Source organism: Anomaloglossus baeobatrachus, chromosome 2 (genome assembly GCF_048569485.1).
Source record: "Anomaloglossus baeobatrachus isolate aAnoBae1 chromosome 2, aAnoBae1.hap1, whole genome shotgun sequence".
Classification (NCBI taxonomy): Eukaryota; Metazoa; Chordata; class Amphibia; order Anura; family Aromobatidae; genus Anomaloglossus; species Anomaloglossus baeobatrachus.
The window spans coordinates 425645146-425665606 of NC_134354.1; the positions used below are offsets into that span (position 1 = coordinate 425645146).

The 20461-nt window shown below is 44.5% G+C and overlaps 1 protein-coding gene across 1 annotated transcript in view; it reads left to right on the forward strand.

Moving 5' to 3' along the window:
* Positions 1-1845: 1845 nt before the first annotated feature.
* NT5C1A (5'-nucleotidase, cytosolic IA) overlaps positions 1846-20461 on the forward strand; it is a 70750-nt gene continuing 52134 nt past the window's right edge. The window contains exon 1 of the mRNA XM_075336218.1: positions 1846-2396. Within this exon, the coding sequence (XP_075192333.1) occupies positions 2256-2396 (141 nt within the window). The 5' untranslated portion in view covers positions 1846-2255. The remainder of the gene's footprint in view (positions 2397-20461) is intronic.

The window sequence follows — 20461 nt, forward strand, 5'->3', positions numbered from 1 at the left end:
ATTTGGCTATCTTAGGATCTTAGGCTATCTGTTTGTGCAGGTAACTATTACTGTGCAGAATTATTAGGCAACTTAATAAAAAACAAATATATTTCCATCTCACTTGTTTATTTTCACCAGGTAAACCAATATAACTGCACAAAATTTAGAAATAAACATTTCTGACATGCAAAAACAAAACCCCAAAAAATTAGTGACCAATATAGCCACCTTTCTTTATGATGACACTCAACAACCTACCATCAAGAGATTCTGTCAGTTGCTTGATCTATTTACGATCAACATTGCGTGCAGCAGCCACCACAGCCTCCCAGACACTGTTCCGGGAGGTGTACTGTTTCCCCCCCCCTGTAGATCTCACATCTTATGAGGGACCACAGGTTCTCTATGGGGTTTACGTCAGGCGAACAAGGGGGCCATGTCGTTATTTTTTCATCTTTTAGACCTTTACTGGCCAGCCACGCTGTGGAGTAGTTGGATGCATGTGATGGAGCATTGTCCTGCATGAAAATCATGTTTTTCTTGAACGATACCGACTTCTTCCTGTATCACTGCTTGAAGAAGTTGTCTTCCAGAAATTGGCAGTAGGTTTGGGAGTTGAGCTTCCCTCCATCCTCAACCCCAAAAAGGTCCCACAAGTTCATTTTTTATGATACCAGCCCATACCAGTACCCCACCTCTACCTTGCTGGCGTCTGAGTCGGAGTGGAGATCTCTGCCCATTATTGATCCAGCCTCTGGCCCATCAAGAGTCACTCTCATTTCATCAGTCCATAAAACCTTTGAAAAATCAGTCTTAAGATATTTCTTGGCCCAGTCTTGACGTTTTATCTTATGTTTCTTGTTCAAAGGTGGTCATTTTTCAACTTTCCTTACGTTGGCCATGTCCCTGAGTATGGCACACCTTGTGCTTTTTGATACTCCAATAATGTTGCAGCTCTGAAATATGGCCAAACTGGTGGCAAATGGCATCTTTGAAGCTCCACACTTGATTTTCCTCAATTCATGGGCAGTTATTTTGCGCCTTTTTTACCCAACACGCTACTTGCGACCCTGTTGGCTATTTGCCATAAAACGCTTGATTGTTCGGTGATCACGCTTCAAGAGTTTGACAATTTCAAGACTGCTGCATCCCTCTAAAAGACATCTCTCTATTTTGGACTTTTCAGAGCCCGTCAAATCTCTCTTCTGACCCATTTTGCCAAAGGAAAGGAAGTTGCCTAATAATTAAGCACACCTTATATAGTTTGTTGATGTCATTAGACTACACCCCTCCTCATTACAGTGATGCACATCACCTGATTTACTTAACTGGTAGTTGGCTCTCAAGCCTATACAGCTTGGAGTAGGACAACATGTATAAAAAGTATCATGTGATCAAAATACTCAATTGCCTAATAATTCTGCACACAGTGTATACAAAATACTACAGGTGCATTTCCAATCAATACATTCAGAGGAAGGATTTAACCCTCACCTTTGCCAGCTATGCTACATAACAGCAGAGTTAGGATTTAACCCTTACCACACTGGCTTCACTACATAACAGCACAGTTAGGAGTTAACCCATACCACACTGGCTCCACTGCAGTAGTTAAAAACCAGAATAAGGCACAGAAAAAATGAAGCCAAATATCAATAAAACATCAAGAAGTAGGGATCCAAAACACTAACACGATACATGAATGCATGTGCAATGAGTTATGACACATTATCGAAAAGGAAAGTAAATGCAGACAATTTGTTGCTAGGCTTGGGGTGGATCCTTCTGCCCTCTGGAGACTCCAGCTTTCCTTTCATTTCTGTTTCCTAGGCAGATTGACCAGCCTATGAGAAAAGCTTTAGTGCTCAAGCCTGAGAGGAGGAAACGTTCAGCTGGTCTGGGGAGTTACACTTAGTATATATTTATCCCTCCCTTCTCCATTTCATGGAATCAGGAGGCGAGAACACAGGGGGCTTATGGGATGCCTTATAAAGACCTGTCACTGGTGAGGGGAGAGGCAGAGAGATTGGGCACATATGAAGACAAGCTAAGACAATGACAAGATAACAGAAAGAAAATAAGCAGGCATCCCATAGAAAATCTGGCCAGCATTACGCCTACTGAGAGAGATGAAAGAAAGAATAGCGCAATCAGAGGGTGAGAATTAGAAAGGAGGGCACATAGGCTAGGGCGCAGCTGCTCATCTACTCTCCATCACACATTGGCATAAGCAGTACTTAAAGTCTTTCAACTCAGCAATCTGCACTGAAAATATGCTGCCTGGCTCCGGGGATGCAGCAGAGGGAGGACCCAAGAGCAACCAGGCCTCCGATCAAAGCCCAGGAGAGAAGCAAAAATGGGCAGAAGCCAAAGCTTTCTATGAAAACTTAACCCCAACCAAGAAGCCAAAATCGGTATGTGCTACGCTATGTAAAAACGTAATAATAATATTGATTTTACAGCTGAAGAGAATTGAATGCAGTGTACTGTAGCAATTGGGAAACATGTTTGCTTCAGCCATCTAACGCTACATGTCATGGATACAGTCATGTTATCATCTGTCCCTCTCTCTTCATAGTCTATTTTTATCTGCATTAGTCAGTAGAGATGGGGTTAAATTCTACCAGCAGAGATGTGCTGGTGTATATGTTGTCTATGCAGTATGACAGGGGACAGTGACAGAAGCTGATGTCCCTAGTTCTCATGAAGGTGATTGTGCAGCGATTGACCTTCAACCGTGGGATTAGCAGCAGATGCGGTCAGGAAATCCAGCCAAGGTCACTAACCTATGACCCTCTTAAAAAAAAAAAAAAGAAAAAAGGTCATGCAGCTATGTATACATACATGTCTATGTAAAAACATGTCAACGCTAGTGCGGGTAATGCCAGGTAATTTGTAGAAGAGCGTGACTATAATAACCACCAATTCCATTCAACTATCTGTTGATCATCAATCTTTTCTATAAGCGTACCCAATCCACAACCTGTAACTGCTGGTCTTTACTAAGCATGTAGATTAACACTAGAACTACTGGACTCGTGACACCTATATAGAAATACATGGTGCAAAGTAGTCAAAATGACTACCTCAGTAGTTCTAGTGTTAAAAGCCCCAGCACAGGAGATATGGGAGCCATGATAATTGTAAACATCACTGTGCAGATATGTGTTCATAGAAAACTACAAACTATTTATAGAAAAATTACTATAAAATCACTGAATCACTGCAGCTATTGATGCAGGAGATAAACCTTGCTGTTTTTTACACCCATTTTTATATACCTTTTAGGGCATTTGCTCTTTAGATCTGAGAAATCTGTTTTGCTCTGAATTATGCATGCAACCTATTGGTGTGAATCAGCACTGTTTTATGCCATATTTTCCCTGCGATTGTGCTGCAGGGAAATTAAACAGTCATGGACAGATTTCCATATAGACTGCACCTGAATCATGGAAGTCTCAGCAGTGGTACTTTTAAAGGGTATCTGTCAGTAGGATCAACCCTCCTAAGCCATCTATATGGGCATGCAGGTCTTAGAAAGCTGAAAAAAATTACAGCTTGATATCTTCGAGCCGATGTTTTATTCCACAGAAGTCAATGTTTTTCTTAATATGTCAATGAGCTGTTAAGATCTATGGGTGTGACATAGGGAACACTGCTAACTCGCCCTTTGCGAGATCTGTGTGGCCATATAGACGGCTTATCCTACATACAAATTCCTTTAAAAATCACCTATTCGAGTGAATGGGTCCTTTTAAAAAACATCAGATAACACAAGGATTTGAATCTGCCTCCAGAGCTTATTCGAAATCAAAGCGTGTGTTACAGTGTGAGACATATAATGACTGACAATCTGCTCTCTTGAGCTACATGTCTCACAATGGTAACATCCTTTTCATTGAAAATAAGCTCTGGAGGCAGATCCTCAGGTTGATCTATGTCTGGCGGATATATGGAAACCTGGGCAAACATAATGATAGGAGAAAGAAAAGCAAAGGTAGATTAAATTGTGAAGATGACATGTATGCTTAAAAGATAGCAATAATCTTCAATAGTTTAAGAGCAGCTATAATCCCCCCCATACACACAACATTTAGCAGCATTATACTGGTTCACATAGGAAATATAATGGGTTTCACTTGGAGTGCTAAAAATCTTTAATCCTAAACTCAGAAAATCACATATGTAATCTGGATTTAGGCGATTTCACTAATATCACCAAATGCTGCATTCACTGATAGACAATTTCAATACTAAGGTCCAAATTGTCAATGTCAGCAGAATATAAAGCTCTGTCCACAAAACTACAAGTATACACTCTATTTTAACAGAGGTTTCCTGCTGTTTGTTTTGCTTCATGTATTTCATTTTGGTTTTATTAATTTGATTTAAGCATGTAGAAGTGAGATAATGTGGTTAATATACTTTACACTATTTGCTTCTTATACCTTTACTTGAGCTGCTATATTAGAGGCATATATTTCCTTTATGTATATTGTGCATAGTCTGCTCTCGTTAGGCCACATTTGTTTTTCAATTCTATTTTGTGCTGTCCTGAAAATTAGGATACAGACATTTTTCTTGTTCAGAAAAACATATTGGTCAAAGGAAAACTGCACTCTCCTGATGCACAGAACATACTCTTGGCACCGGAGAATCCTCACAGTGTGCTCTGTGCGAGAGGTGAAGCTTCACATGTCTGCAGTCACATAGAGGGACTAAAGACTTAAGGGGGCTTTACACGCTCATGTCGCTCATGAAAGCACCCGCCCCTGTCGTTTGTGCGTCACAAGCAAATCGCTGCCCGTGGCGCACAACATCGCTAGCACCTGTCACACATACTTACCTTCCTAGCGACGTCGCTGTGGGTTCTTCATGCGCGATCACAGCGACGTCACATAGCGGCTGACCAATAGAAGCGGAGGGGCGGAGAATAGCCGCATTAACGACACGCCCACCTCATTGCCGGAGGACGCAGGTAAGCTGTTGTTCGTCGTTCCCGGGGTGTCACACGTAGCAATGTGTGCTGTTGCAGGAACAATGAACAACCTATGTCCACAACGACCAAGATTTTGAAAATGAACGACGTGTCAACGATCAATGATAAAGTGAGTATTTTTGATCGTTAACACTCGCTCGGAGCTGTTACACGCAACGATGTCGCTAACAACACCGTATGTGCGTCACGAATTCCGTGACCCCGACGACATATCGTTAGACATGTCGTTGCGTGTAACGGGGCCTTTAGCCAAAGGCTGGACAACTCCTTTAACTGATCACAGATATCGGGACAGGTCTTTGAAGATACATTCATGCAGCCTCAGGTGGTGGCACCTATTAGTCTTCTATGACGATATATTGTGTTTGTGGAACTAATATGGTGCACTTTCAAGCTATATTTTTTATTTTGAAGGTGTACTCTTACCATAGACATTTATGGCACATCTATTAGATATGTCATAAATATCTATTTGGGTGTTGGTTCCACAGCAAGTATAAATCCAGTCTAAGCTGTGAGTGCATTATAACTAACGCAGTCATAGTGCAGTACTCTATCTCATGCATGGTCCTTGCAGTGTTTGATCTTGGCACAACAGTGCACCAGTCTTACTAAGAGTAATGAAAAAGCTTTTTTTCTTACCCTTGGAAGTGGAATAATACGTATACTGCAGAATTAAAGGCGCTCTCCGGTGAAAAAAAGTTATCAATTATCAGGATAGGTGATAACTTATTGACTAGTGGGGTTAACACTGCTGAGGCCCACACTGTTTGGCAGAACGAGAATTTTTTTATCCCTTACGGGGAACTTTCAGCGTTGTCCGGCAGTCCCATAGGGAATTAATGGAGTGGTAGTCGAGCAGCTGTTCTACTTGTCCATTCTAATGGGGATAAAAGTTCTGCCAAACAATGCGGATCACATTAGGTTATCACTGTTATGGCAATCAGCCAAGCCACAAGCCACGTGCCCAATGAATGCCTCGTCGACAGGAAGAGGTCACAAACTCAGCTCATACAATGCTTCGGTTCCCCAATTGAGCAATGCCTGGGGGTCATATTTATTAACAAGCTTTAACATACAACTTGAACATTATTGGTTACTTTTCAATCCTCACACAATGGTTCACAATTGATTGGTTACATCCTTGTCTGTGTGTTATGCCATACCTCCCAGCCGTCCCGGATACAGCGGGACTATCACGGTTTGCATTGTTTGTCCCGTTGCCACGGGCGGGACGGCCGTCTCCCAGGCTCCGCCCACCCACTCTCTCCCCGCCTCCCTGCTTTTCCCTCCTACCATCCTAACACGTGACGTGGCATAACAGAGAGGAGCGCGCTGCCCGAAACTAGTCTCTGTCTGCTCTGTGCTGCTGCTAAGGTACGTAAACATAATCTCCCCAGCGCTGATTCCCCTCCCTCCCCCCCCCGGCCGGAGCCTCTCTGTGCGGTCGGCCGGCCGCCTCTCTGTGCGGTCGGCCGGCCGCCTCTCTGTGCGGTCGGCCGGCCGCCTCTCTCTGCGGGCGGACGGCCGCCTCTCTCTGCGGGCGGACGGCCGCCTGTCTCTGCGGGCGGACGGCCGCCTGTCTCTGCAGGCGGACGGCCGCCTCACTGTGCGGGCGGCCGCCTCTCTGTGCGTGCGGCCGGCCGCCTCTCTGTTCGGGCGGCCCGCGCCTCTCTGTGCGGGCGCCCCCCGCCGCCTGTCTGTGCGGGCGCCCCCGCCGCCTGTCTGTGCGGGCGCCCCCCACCGCCTATCTGTGCAAGCGCCCCCGCCGCCTGTCTGTGCGGGCGCCCCCCGCCGCCTGTCTGTGCGGGCGCCCCCCACCACCTGTCTGTGCGAGCGCCCCCCGCCGCCTGTCTGTGCGGTCGCCCCCCGCCGCCTGTCTGTGCGGGCGCCCCCCGCCGCCTGTCTGTGCGGTCGCCCCCCGCCGCCTTTCTGTGCGGGCGCCCCCCGCCGCCTGTCTGTGCGGGCGGCCGGCCGCCTGTCTGTGAAGGCGGGCGGCCGGCCGCCTGTCTGTGAAGGCGACCGGCCGCCTCTCTGTTCGGGCCGCCTCTTTGTGCGGTCGGCCCGCGCCTCTCTGTGCGGTGGCCCGCCGCCTGTCTGTGCGGGCGGCCCGCCGCCTGTCTGTGAAGGCGACCGGCCGCCTCACTGTGCGGGCGACCGGCCGCCTCACTGTGGCTGCTTGCGTCTCCATGCTGGAGGCCCGCCCGCTGCCTGCGTCTCCGTGCTGGAGGCCCGCCGGCTGCCTGCGTCTCCGTGCTGGAAGCCCGCCGGCTGCCTGCGTCTCCGTGCTTGGGGCCTGCCGGCTGCCTGCCGGCTGCCTGCCTCTCCATGCTGGAGGCCCGCCGGCTGCCTGCGTGTCCATGCTGGAGGCCCACCGGCTGCCTGCGTGTCCATGCTGGAGGCCCGCCGGCTGCCTGCGTGTCCATGCTGGAGGCCCGCCGGCTGCCTGCGTGTCCATGCTGGAGGCCCGCCGGCTGCCTGTGTGTCCATGCTGGAGGCACGCCGGCTGCCTGCGTGTCCATGCTGGAGGCCCGCCGGCTGCCTGCGTGTCCATGCTGAATGGGTGTGGATGGGGAGTGGATATGGGCGTGACTGTGAAATGGGTGTGGTTAGGGGGCGTGGCCTAAAAATTTGCAAACTTTGTCCCTCTTTTCATTCTTTAAAAGTTGGGAGGTATGGTTATGCTGATTGGCTATTTCATATTGCATATATTGCTACCTTCAGCCCACCATCTTCTCCTAAACTTTGTGCAGCTTCCAAGAAGTGGCTTGGTGTGTCTGTATCTTATCTTGCCATATGTTTTAGGAGCTTTCTCTGAAAGTGTAGAACTTGTGAAGTCATGTTCTTTTTTTATATGCCATCTCACAAATGTGGGTTTTCTGTTTTAAACACTTACATATATGTATTATGCACATGATGATATATTTATACATATTTTATGTAATGTAATGTGGTTCAATGTTACACCTCGTGGCTCTCCTGTGGCAAGGAATGAGACAGTCTCCTTGCCTGCCACGAGCGCTCCTGCTCAGCAGCGCCGAAGGTCTGCCAGACTGCGCAGAGTGCAGGAGAAACCTCCTCAGAGAGGCAGCACAAGGGTGACACCTAGTGGTACTCCTGTTGCAAGAAATGAGGCGGTCTCCCATTCCTTGCCTGCCGCAGCTCCTCCTGCTCAGCAGCCTCGAAGGTCTGTGAGGTTGCGCAATGTGCAGAGGTTTGCTGCTCAGGGAAGCAGTGAGACTCCCGTTATCTCTACACATTGTGAGACCGAGGATCCCGCCTCTATTTCCCAGAGGCAGGAGGGTGAGCATGTGCTATGCTTGGTGGATCCTGATTCGCCCACTGACGTCACACGGCTTGATGACAAGGCTGGTGACGTGGTGAATCCTGACTGGCCAGGCTGGGATGTCGTGGATCCTGATTGGGTCAAGTCCGTCATTTCCGCCTCGCGCCCGCCCTTGGCTGGAGCTACACCTCCTTAAAAGCTCCTCCTGCCATCATGGCGGCGCACGACCGTCCTTCTATGTTTGGATGTCTGGCAGCGTGCTGCCACGCCACTGCTCAGGCATTATCTTCTTCTGTGGGCTTGGCCCTTGCTGCTTAGGCAGCACCTGGTTTGCAGGCCGTGTCCCTGCCTTGCTGCTCCGGCAGTAGCTCCTTCTACAGGCCGTGTTCCTGTCCCAGGTGAGCTCCTCGAGTCTCCACTGGACTCACCTGGTTATTGAAAGCACACGTGCGTGGGCACCTCTGTGCTACCCTCGTGCCATATTCTCGTGACTTCCACTGGCACACGTGCGTGGGCACCTCTGTGCTTCCCCGTGCAACAGGTACACCGAGCCGTGTGATCCCTGCCATACAACCCACACGGGTTAGGGCAGACCGGTGTACATAGATCGTCTGTGACATTCCAGACGATCGCTAGCAGCAACCCGCTCACTCTTCACCCACCATAGCAGCGGTCCCTTACACCGCACAGTGGACCTTGACCGGCGGAAGCTGTCCATTCCCCATCTTGGCATGCTTCCCCGGGTCCCCCTCGTAACAGTTCATCATTATAACATGGTATATTTAATGCCGAGTGCATTATTATGCTAAAGCAAATTCAAACAATAATAATGTTAATGTTAATATTCAGCCCATAGATCAAATTATTTCTTTAACATCACTTATCAAGTTCATAACTTGTTTTCTATGGAAATAGTTGTACCCTTATATAAACAGGACAGGTTTGTGTGCTTCATAGCAGTTTAATAAGATCATTGTAAGGCTATGTGCCCACGTTGCGTCCTGTCCCTGCAGAAATTTCTGCAGCGATTTGAACAGCACACGTGCGCTTCAAATCGCTGTAGAAAAACAATGTAATGAAAAGCCGATTTCATGCGCTCTGGATGCAGCCCCTCCCATAGACAGAGCAGGGGCTGCATCCAAAGCGCACGAAAGAAGAGACATGTTGCTTTTTAGAACGCAGCAATTTGGCAGCAAGCAAATCGATGCGTTCTAAAATGCAACGTGCGCATGGATTATGCACAATCTTCATAGATTGTGCTGGGGACGCAGGACGCATGCAGTTACGCTGCGGTGCAGAACGCAGCGTAACTGCATGCAATACACACACATGGGCACAGAGCCTTAAAGAGTATATTGTTTTGTTTTTGTACTATAACACTATTTTTAGCAAAAAAAACCCTTGCTAACAAAGTACATGTCTTATAGTTGAAAGACAGCTTCCTTTGATTGAGTAGAATTCTAACACAGCGTCCACCCTGATAACTGAGAAAATTATGCACAGTAGAATAGTGGCATGAGTGGCACAGTTCTTTCATCAGTTAGATCATTGCAGGGCAGAAGAGCAGGCTACCAGGACCTGCACATTACGAAAGCTGTGGATGCTGCAGATCCTGGCTAGCTGAAAGAGCTTTCAAGTGACATAATCAATCACAATGCCTGGTAGGAACTTCAAAATATGGTGGTGTTTAGTGTGTGTGTGTGAGAGTGTGTGTGTGTGTGTGTGTGTGTGTGTGTTAATGTAGCTGAACTGTGTTTGTTGAAGTACCTGAGCGGTGTGTGAGTTGATGTAGCTGAACTGTTTGTGTGTTGATGAGGCTGAGCGATGTATGTGTTGATGTAGCCTGGGCTGTGTGTACTCATATAGCACAGATGCTTGTGTGTATGCATGCAACACAAATGTGTGTATCAGAGCTGTGTGTATATCCAGCAGAGCTGAGTGCGCATGTACTGTGTATGCAGCAGTGTTGTAAATATGTGTACTCTGCAGACAGTGTAAATAATGGGTGTGGTGTAGAGCTTTATGTATAATACACACACTGGAGAGAAACACTACCAATATTTTATATATTACCTACCTATTCTACCCTAGTATATTAAGTTTAGTGATATTGACCCTTACACTTCTTTACACTGTCAGAGAAGTCTTAAAATATTAGGTAATATGTTTTTCTTAATTTCTGCTGCTTAAACTGAAGGTGCACCTTATAGTAAGTTGAATTCTATAATAGTCACTAGGAAATGATGAAGTACAGAGTCCTCCATTGTATCTCCGAGGACCAAAGTGACAGGCAGTACAGTAAAATACTAATAGTCAAGAGTAAAATAACACTTCCTAGCCTGTTCCAAACTATGCAACAAGGCTGACAAGAAAAAAAGGAAGCAAAAGTTAATTGTATTTGCACCACTGACCTGTGAGAAAAATGAATTAAAGGGGTTGTCCACTACTTGGACAAGGCCTTCTCATTCTTCATAAAAATAATAAAGCCTATACTCACCTCCGGTGCTGGCGTGGTACCAATGATGTCAGAAACTGTGTTCCTGGTGCTAACGTGACATTATAATGACACGCGAGCCCTGCATCCAATCAGCATTGGCTTCTGTCTCCCTGCCTTCGGAGAGAGGAGGAAGCAACAGGAAGGGAGTGACAGCCACAGCGCTCACTTTCTGTTGATTGGTTAACTATCTGAAGGTGTAGAAACAAAAAATGTTAATCGTCTCCTGAAGATATGCCCCTAGGCACACGTTGAGTATTTAGTAATTTTTTTTACCTCAGTATTGGTAAGGCAAAACCACGAGTGGAAAAATCAGAGGAAAAGTATAATAGAAATACGGGCACTACTTCTGTATTTCTCACCCACTCCTGGTTTTGGCTTACAAATTCTGAGGTAAAAAAGTCAACAAATACTGAACGTGTAAACGTGGCCTTACAAATAATGAGGTAAAAATGCACCAACAAATACTCAATGTGTGCTCATGGCCTTAAAACCCCCTTCACACGTCAGTGATTCTGGTACGTATGTGGTTTTTTTTATACGAACCAGAATCACTGACATACGCACACCCATTATGATCAATGGGTCTGCTCACACATCAGTGATTTTTCACTGAACGTGTCTCCGTGCAGCGTACATGCGTGTCCATGATTCTGCACGGAGACAAGTCAGTTTTTTTCTGGCTTCACTGATGACCCACGGACCACACTATGGTGTGATCCGTGTGGGATCCGTGAAACACGTAGCAGAAAAACACTGACATATCAAATAATAAACATTTTCAACTCACCTTTCCAGCGACGCGCTGTGCAGCCTCTGCTCTCTGCAGCTCCTGCCCGGCGCATGAATATTCATGAAAGCAGGAACAGCCGACCCGGAAGTAGCTGCAGAGAGTGGTGGGCGGACGCTGCAGAGCCGAGTAGTTCAGCACCAGGGACAGCAGGAGCGAAGGCAGGTGAGTAATGTCCATTTGCAATCACGGATCACAGAACACGGATCACGGATTGCACATGGACAACCCACGTGTGCCGTGAATCACGGAACACGGAGGGACATGTGTGTGTTTTACACGTCAGTGAAGAACGTCAGTGTTTTTCATTAACGTGTGAAGGGGGCCTAAGACAGAGAACACAGGCTCCAATTATTACATGCAACCATTGCCAATATGATGTATACAGGTAACCACCATATTTTATTGTCATGGACACTACATTTATCCTGATATTTCTTTATTAAGCTGTTATCTTGCAGATTGGTCCTAAAGACTACAGCTTCAGAGCTGTGTAAATATGCTAAATTTATCCCTTAACGAGGGGGAAAAAAGCACCATCTTATTGGAAGAGAATATTTGTGTCTATAGTGTAGCCTAATATAAAAGCAATATTATACTAAAAACAATTACGGTAGTTTTCCATTCAGATAATAAAAATGATAGATTGTTTTTAGATCATTTCCACTATTATATAGTCAAACAAACGTTAAAATAGAATGCACCTAATATAATTAACCCTTAATAAACAGCCAAAATGGACTCTTTAGGCCCAGTAATAGCATTATCCAACCACATGGCCTTAATTGTAATGATTCCAAATGTGACATCTTGTAGTGTAGCAAGAAACAGTTTATTTTAAATAGGAATTAAGCAACAGTTATAGAGGGCGGGACAATGGGTAAGAAAAAAAAGGATTTCACAGACAAATATTTCTTTATATTCTGCTCTGCAGAGGTGGCAGATGCAAACAAAATGGTGCCGGTTTGACTACTACGACCCAGACTAATCAAGAGAATAGCGAGCGTCCATCTTACCTCTAAGCTGTGTTTGCTATTGGAAGGCAAGGCCTAGAGTTAAAGTACTGGAACAAGAACATGGACAAGTGTAAAGAACCCCCAAAGTTTTAAGTCAGCTGAAAATGTGAATTTCAGTGGGACTGGTGAACCACTTCATGTGTGTGGGGCTTCCAAGTTCTTCACAGATTATGCTCGGGGACAGAAGCGTAAGGTAGTGTGAAGTATATGTTTGATCCTTTTGGTCCCATGTGAGATAAGTCACTGCCAGAGGACCCCATTGCATTGCCTCATTGAAAACACATGAACACTCAGATGAGCAGCACTTTGTGTGTGAGGGAAGTCCAAAAAATTGGATACCCTACGTATATGCATTTGTGTGTGTGTGTGTGAGGGGGAGCCCTAAAATATGATAACCCTAATTATATATACGTGTGTGTGTGTGTGTGTGTGTGTGTGAGCCCAAAACGATGGATACCCTAAGTATATATGTTTGTGTGTGTGAGGTGAGCCCAAAATGATGGATACCCTAAGTATATACATTTGTGTGTGTGAGGGGGAGCCCAAAAAGATCGATGCCCTAAGTATATATGTTTGTGTGTGTGAGGGGGAGCCCAAAAAGATGGATACCCTAAGTATATATGTTTGTGTGTGTGTGAGCTGAGCCCCAAAAGATTGATACCCTAAGTATATACATTTGTGTGTGTGAGGGGGAGCCCAAAAAGATGGGTGCCCTAAGTATCTATGTTTGTGTGTGCAAGGGGAGCCCAAAAAGATGGATACCCTAAGTATATATGTTTGTGTGTGTGAGGGGGAGCCCAAATAGATGAATACCCTAAGTATATTTCCAAGTAAAAGAAAGTCTTTGTCACCAGTTTTTTACTAACTCATCTGAGTTACTTGCTGTAGTTCTGCTAAAACACTGTTTCATTAGAAGATTAGCACTGAGAGGCATAACAAATCTGCATCAATGTGGCCCCCCATATTTATGACCTCTATCTACACCCCATCCTGTATTGAAACAACAGGTAGATCTGCAGCAGATAAAACTGATTTATCAAAAATACAGCAAGAAGCCTATTAAGGGTGCGTTTACATTTGTGGACTTGAAATTCATTGTTGTATCCATAGACCATGAATGGAATATATATATTTATTCTTATACATAGTAATGCTTGTTTGTCAGTTTTATTTACATCTGGAATTCTAGCCATGAATTAGAAAGCTCAGGATGAACAATGCTATGCATCCCACCTAACAAAATATTAATGATAATGATATACAGTACAGACCAAAAGTTTGGACACAACGTCTCATCTCTAGAACAACTGTTAAGAGGAGACTTTGTGCAGCGTCTTCATGGTAAAATAGCTGCTAGGAAACCACTGCTAAGGACAGGCAACAAGCAGAAGAGACTTGCTTGGGTTAAAGAACACAAGGAATGGAGATTAGACCAGTGAAAATCTGTGCTTTCGTCTGATGAGTCCAAATTTGAGATCTTTGGATCCAACCACCGTGTCTTTGTAGAAAAGGTGAGCGATTGACTCTACATGCCTGGTTCCCACCGTGAAGCATGGAGGAGGAGGTGTGATAGTGTGGGGGTTCTTTGCTGGTGACACTGTTGGGGATGTATTCAAAATTGAAGGCATACTAAACCAGCATGGCTACCACAGCATCTTGCAGCGGCATGCTATTCCATCCGGTTTGCGTTTAGTTGGACCATCATTTATTTTTCAACATGACAATGACCCCAAACACACCTCCACTGTATAAGGGCTATCTGACTAAGAAGGAGAGTGATGGGATGCTACGCCAGATGACCTGGCCTCCACAGTCACCAGACCTGAACCCAATCGAGATGGTTTGGAGTGAGCTGGACCGCAGAGTGAAGGCAAAAGGGCCAACAAGTGCTAAGCATCTCTGCGAACTCCTTCAAGACTGTTGGAAAACCATTTCCGGTGACTACCTCTTCAAGCTCATCAAGAGAATGCCAAGAGTGTGCAAAGCAGTAATCAAAGCAAAAGGTGGCTACTTTGAAGAACCTAGAATATAAGACATATTTTCAGTTGTTTCACACTTTTTTTTAAGTATTTCATTCCACATGTTTTCATTCATAATTTTGATGTCTTCAATGTGAATCTACAATTTTTTAGAGTCATGAAAATAAAGAAAAACTCTTTGAATGAGAAGGTGTGTCCAAACTTTTGGTCTGTACTGTATGCTGAATGAAATATAAATTTACACTTATTCATGTAGTTACTAGCATTGTGCATCTTGAGCTTCCTGGTTCATATAATGAATACTAAATATAAAATAGACTATCACACTTGTATGTATCATCATAAATTTATATTCCATTCAGGGTCTATGGCTACAGTTATGAATTTCATTGTGTAATGTGTCATCAGCTTATCTGGTTGGGTTCTATAGGATCGCTCAGGCTGGACTTCCTATTTCATGAACTGAATGGTAGAAGTAAAGTAAAGACTGATAAGCAGGTTTGCTATATATCAGTGCAAATGCATATTTAACTTTGTATATTCTATTAATATTTTATTGTGTGTGATGTATAAAGTAGCATTGTGCATCCTGAGCTTCCAGGTTCATGTCCACACATAAAATAGACTAACACATGCATATTGCTATGTATCAGGGTAAATTTTCATTCCATTCATTGTCTGACATGGGTACAATTCTGAATTTCATTGTGCACTGTATCCTCCTCTGGTGGGATCTATGGCATTGTTCATTCTGAGTTTACAAGTTGAGCTCTCACCTATGGACAAGCAGTGAAAGGGCTGGCAATACAGCAGAGCTTTCTGGGTTATGAGAGTAAAAAGGTGTGCGTCATCTGTGATCTTTACTCAGAAACGCCTAGTTATGCAAGAGGTGAGAGCAGGAGATCAGCATTGGCATCCTCATATCTCACCTACTGAGAAACATGTTATGTTGGGGGTGTGTGTTCTTTTTCTGCAGTGATTGGTCAGCCTCATACAGGAGATGAAGTACACGCCCCCAGTGAAAACAATCTGACAACACTTATTTGGAATTAAAAAAAAGTCATTATGTGCCAGTACTTCAATCGCTAATATCTCTGCAACTAAAAGGTCAAGTTAAAAAACTAAACAAAAAATATGTCTTATTTTGCTCTGCCGCTATTATTACATCGTTTGTCCAGTTCAGTATCAACATTTTGATGAAAAGTCCTATTTAAGGGACCAAAAAAATTTATTTAGGTGACATTGCATTCCATTCTGATCAAGCACATTGTTATTATTTAAATTTGATTCTAAAGTCTGTAGCATGATTCCTAGCCTTATAACCATTCATGTAATTTGAGAAATATACAGAGTGCCATACAGCAAGATTTGGATTAGGTCTAAAAAGCTGCAGAAATTAGTACAGCCTATGGCAATGTCCAGCTTATCTGCAATGAGAAAACTTAAAGGTTTCACTATTTAGTAGAAAACTCTGGTAATTTTTTCACGTTTATTCCCAGCTTTTCATAGGTGATCCTAGATCATTAACGTATGTACAGTCAATGCAAACGTAAAGATTTCCTGTACATTGGGTTAAAGGTAACCTGTCAGGCTATTCTTGATGCCTGCACCATGGGCAACATGAATCAGTGGAAGGCTCCCTCATTGCAGGCATCTATGGTTTTGTGTATTAGAAAAGACCTGTCAATCTACCTAAGCTGTGCAGGGAAAAGCCAGCGGGAATGACCCAGATATTCTCAGCTATCTTTTAAATCATATTTTAGCCAAAATGCTGCAACATTTAATAGTAAAGCCTGCAATGAGGAATCCTGTGCCCGATTCCTGCAGCGCATGATTCATGCAGAGTTAATCACTTCATAGATTCTATTTCAAGCCAAACTCCACTTCTAAACCCATTGTTTCTATAAGGCCGGGGCCATACGGGGGACTAGTGTGATCCTCGCATGACACTCGGCTCACACTGGCACCACAGCAGGAGCTGAGTGTCATGCGAGTGTCACTGCGACTGAGGTCCGATCATGCGATCGGACCTCAGCTGCAGGGGACGGTGCAGCACTCAGGAGGGGAGGGCCGGTGCTGAGGAGGGGAGGGCTGGCGCTGCGGAGGGGAGGGCCTGATCTCCCTCTCTCCTCCATTGCCGGCTATTGCCATTCTCGCCCTGCACTCGCGGTACATCGGTGTACCGCAAGTGCAGTGCGATTTTTCTCTCGCCCCATAGATTAGAATGGACGCAAGAGAAACCAGGAACGCATTACAGTCGCAGCATGCTGCGATTGTTTTCTCGGTCCGATTAGGGCTGAGAAAATAATCGATCATGGGTGCTGACACATAGGCTAATATTGGTCTGAGTGGAATGCAATGTTTTATCGCATTCCACTCGCACTGATTGTCATGCCATGTGTCTTACACCTAAAGGGGTTGTCCAGTCACAGCATATTGATGCCCTATTCATAGGTCATCAATATCATTTTGGTGAAAGTCCAATACTAGCAACCCCCACCAACCAGCTGTTATTTGCCATGGTGGTCCTTCAATGTGTTTTGGCCGCTGCCGGGTTTTGCAGCTCAGATCCTGTTTTTTTTTTATAAAATCTGTTCTTTGCAGATCTACTCAAAGAATTTACATGCGGTGGCCATCAGGGAAAATAACATCTGGACAGTGGACAACCCTTTTGACACTGACTCCCTAGAGGTGTTGTCTTGTTTAAGAATTTGTGGCCATCAAGTTCCTCAGAAGTGAAATCTGGCATCCTGTGGCTCTCTGTTCCAAGAGCTTCTGCAACTTAGGCTTCTAATTCACTCCATTATTTTGATCAATTGATCAGTTAGAAGCTTCTGGGTGCTTCTAGTAGTTCTTGTAGAACTATATAAACCAGCCAGAACAAGCGAGGTTCCTGAGCATGCGAGGTTCTGCAGCAAAGTGCGGGGATTGCAGATAAGTGTATAGTTTAAACACAATCTCATAGTTTAACACAAGAACATAGTTTGAATTTATCCTCATACGTTTCCCATTGTTTTATTTTTCTTTGTTTTTCTACTTTACTGTTTATATCCCCATTTAATAGGTGCTCCATGGACAATGCTACCAGGTGTGTATCTTGTCAGATGTATGCATGCCTTGAGCAGCCGTTCGAGTGAGAATATGTCTGCACTCGATCCAAGCATGTTGCATATTTGGAAGCCCAGGTAACTGATCTAAATTAGCAGCTTGCAACACACAGGGGCATTGCAATCCTGGAGAGGAGTTTAGAGCTCACTGAGCTTTCCCTGGCTGGGGCCAGTGCTATAGAGGAGGGTGGAGGTGGGGAAGATCAGGACCCAGAGGTAGGTAGCTGGGTAACAGTTAGAAGATGAGGTAGGGGGAAAAGTGTCAGGGAGCCTAGTCCTGACCTGGCACAACCTGGAAATTATGCCTGTTTGGCTGATATTAGGAATGAAGGGCCAGGACTAGGGTCACTACAGCAGGACGTTGCTCCTAGCAACCAGGAAAACAACTGCTGTAGGAAGGAGGGAAATAGGAGTGCAGCAAAGCCCAGACAGATGTTGGTGGTAGGGGACTCTATAATTAGGTGGACAGACAGGGTCATCTGTTTCCGAGAAAGTGAATTCCGAACAGTGTGTTGTCTGTCGGGTGCTCGGGTTATGCATATTGCGGATCGGATAGACAGATTGCTGGGTGGGGCTGGGGAAAACCCAGCGGTCATGGTGCACATTGGTACTAATGACAAAGTTAGAGGCAGGTGGAAGATCCTTTAAAATGATTACAGATACTAGGAGAGAAGCTGAAGTCCAGGACCTCCAAGGTGGTGTTTTCAGAAATATTACCGGTGCCACGAGCGTCACTAGAAAGACAGCGGGAGCTTAGGGAGATAAATATGTGGCTTAGAAATTGGTGCAGGAAGGAAGGATTCAGGTTCATGGAGAACTGGGCCGACTTCTCAGTCGGCTAGAGGCTCTACGGTAGGGACGGTCTGCACCTCAATGGGGAGGGTGCAGCTGTGCTGGGGGAGAAAATGGTCAGACGGATGGAGAAGCTTTTAAATTAGGATCTGGAGGGAAGGAGGGTAGTGGAGCAAATAAGGTGATGGATAGATAGAGCAGATAGAGACAATGAGACGGTAGGAGTCAATGAAGGATCAGGGAGGGATGGGACATGCAAGGAACGTAGGGAGGCTAGGAGTAATAAATGTGTTAATAGTATTACATGTCTACTGGCAATTGCAAGAAGTCTTGCAAACAGAATGAATGAATTGGAGACTCTTATGTCAACCATGGATTATGATGTGGTGGACATTACAGAAACCTGGCTGGATGAAAGCCATGACTGGGTGACAAACATACAGGGTTATACTACATTCAGGAAGGACAGAAAGACAAAAAAGGTGGTGGTGTGTGTATATTATCAAATCTAACCTAAAAGATGTGTTGAATGATGACATTGGGGGGAACGGTAACACTGTAGAGTCAGTATGAATAAATGTACATGGGGAGGGGAATAATGGAAAAATGCTAATTGGAGTTTGCTATACGCCTCCTAACATACCTGAACAAATAGAGGGTGAAACAAATTGGAAAGGCAGCTAACAGTAATAATAATCGGGTTCTTATTATGGGGGATTTCAACTATCCAGACATATAGTGGGACATAGAATCTTCTGGTTTTGCTAAAAGCTGTAAGTTCTTGTCTTGTTCTTCAAGACAATGTCCTCTCTCAGATGGTAGATGAACCGACAAGGGGAGATAATTTGCTAGATCTGGTCCTGTCAAATAGACCGGATACAATTTCAGATCTACAGATCCGGGATCACTTGGGCACCAGCCATCATAATATGGTAAACTTCAACATAATATTCAATAGAACATTTCAAACGGGAAATGCTAAAACCTGGAATTTTAGGAAAACTGATTTCTACAAATTAAGGGAAGAGCTTAAATGTGTAGATTGGGACAAAGTCATGGTAACTGGGGACACCGAACATAAATGGGGTAAGTTTAAGATAACTGTACTACTAGAGTCCTGTAAAAAACCTATACCCTGTGGTAATAAAATATCCAGGAATAAAAAGAAACCACTCTGGATAAATAAGACAGTACAAAGTATAATAAAACAAAAACAACGGGCGTTTAAAATCTTGAAGGCTGAGAATACAGAAATAGAATTTCAGAAGTATAAAGATATCAATAGGAAATGCAAAAAAGAAATCAAGCAAGCAAAATTAGCTACTGAAACAAAAATCACCAAGGACATTAAAACAAATCCCAAATTTTTTTATAAATACGTGAATGCAAAAAGGAAAATGAAGGATAGTATCGGCCCCTTAAAATATAATAACAAGTTAGTTATAGCGGACAAACAAAAGACTGAGATATTAAATAGGCATTTTCTCATCTCTGTTCACCAAGGAACTGACTATACAAGGGATCATTCAACAAGTGAAAAATCAAAGTTCACCACCCGATATAATTAATGAAACACAAGAAGAAGTACGCCTACGTCTGAGTAAATTAATATTGACAAATCCCCAGGGCCAGATGGCATTCATCCACGAATATTAAGGGAATTGAGCTCTGTAATCGACAGACCACTGTATCTCATCTTTTTAGACTCACTTGTAACAGGGTTGGTGCCTCAGGATTGGAGGATTGTTGATGTGGTACCGATATTTAAGAAAGGTAAGAGGGTAGATCCAGGCAAGTAAGCCTGACATCAGTAGTATGCAACATTTTTGAGGGCATTTTAAGGGATGACATGCAAAAATATCTTGCATAAAATAATATAATAACTGACAAACAGCATGGATTCATGAAAGATAAGTCATGTCTAACCAACCTGTTGGGGTTCTATGAGGGGGTAAGTGCAAACTGGATATTGATAATGCAGCTGATGTGACTTAATTGGACTTTGCAAAGGCATTT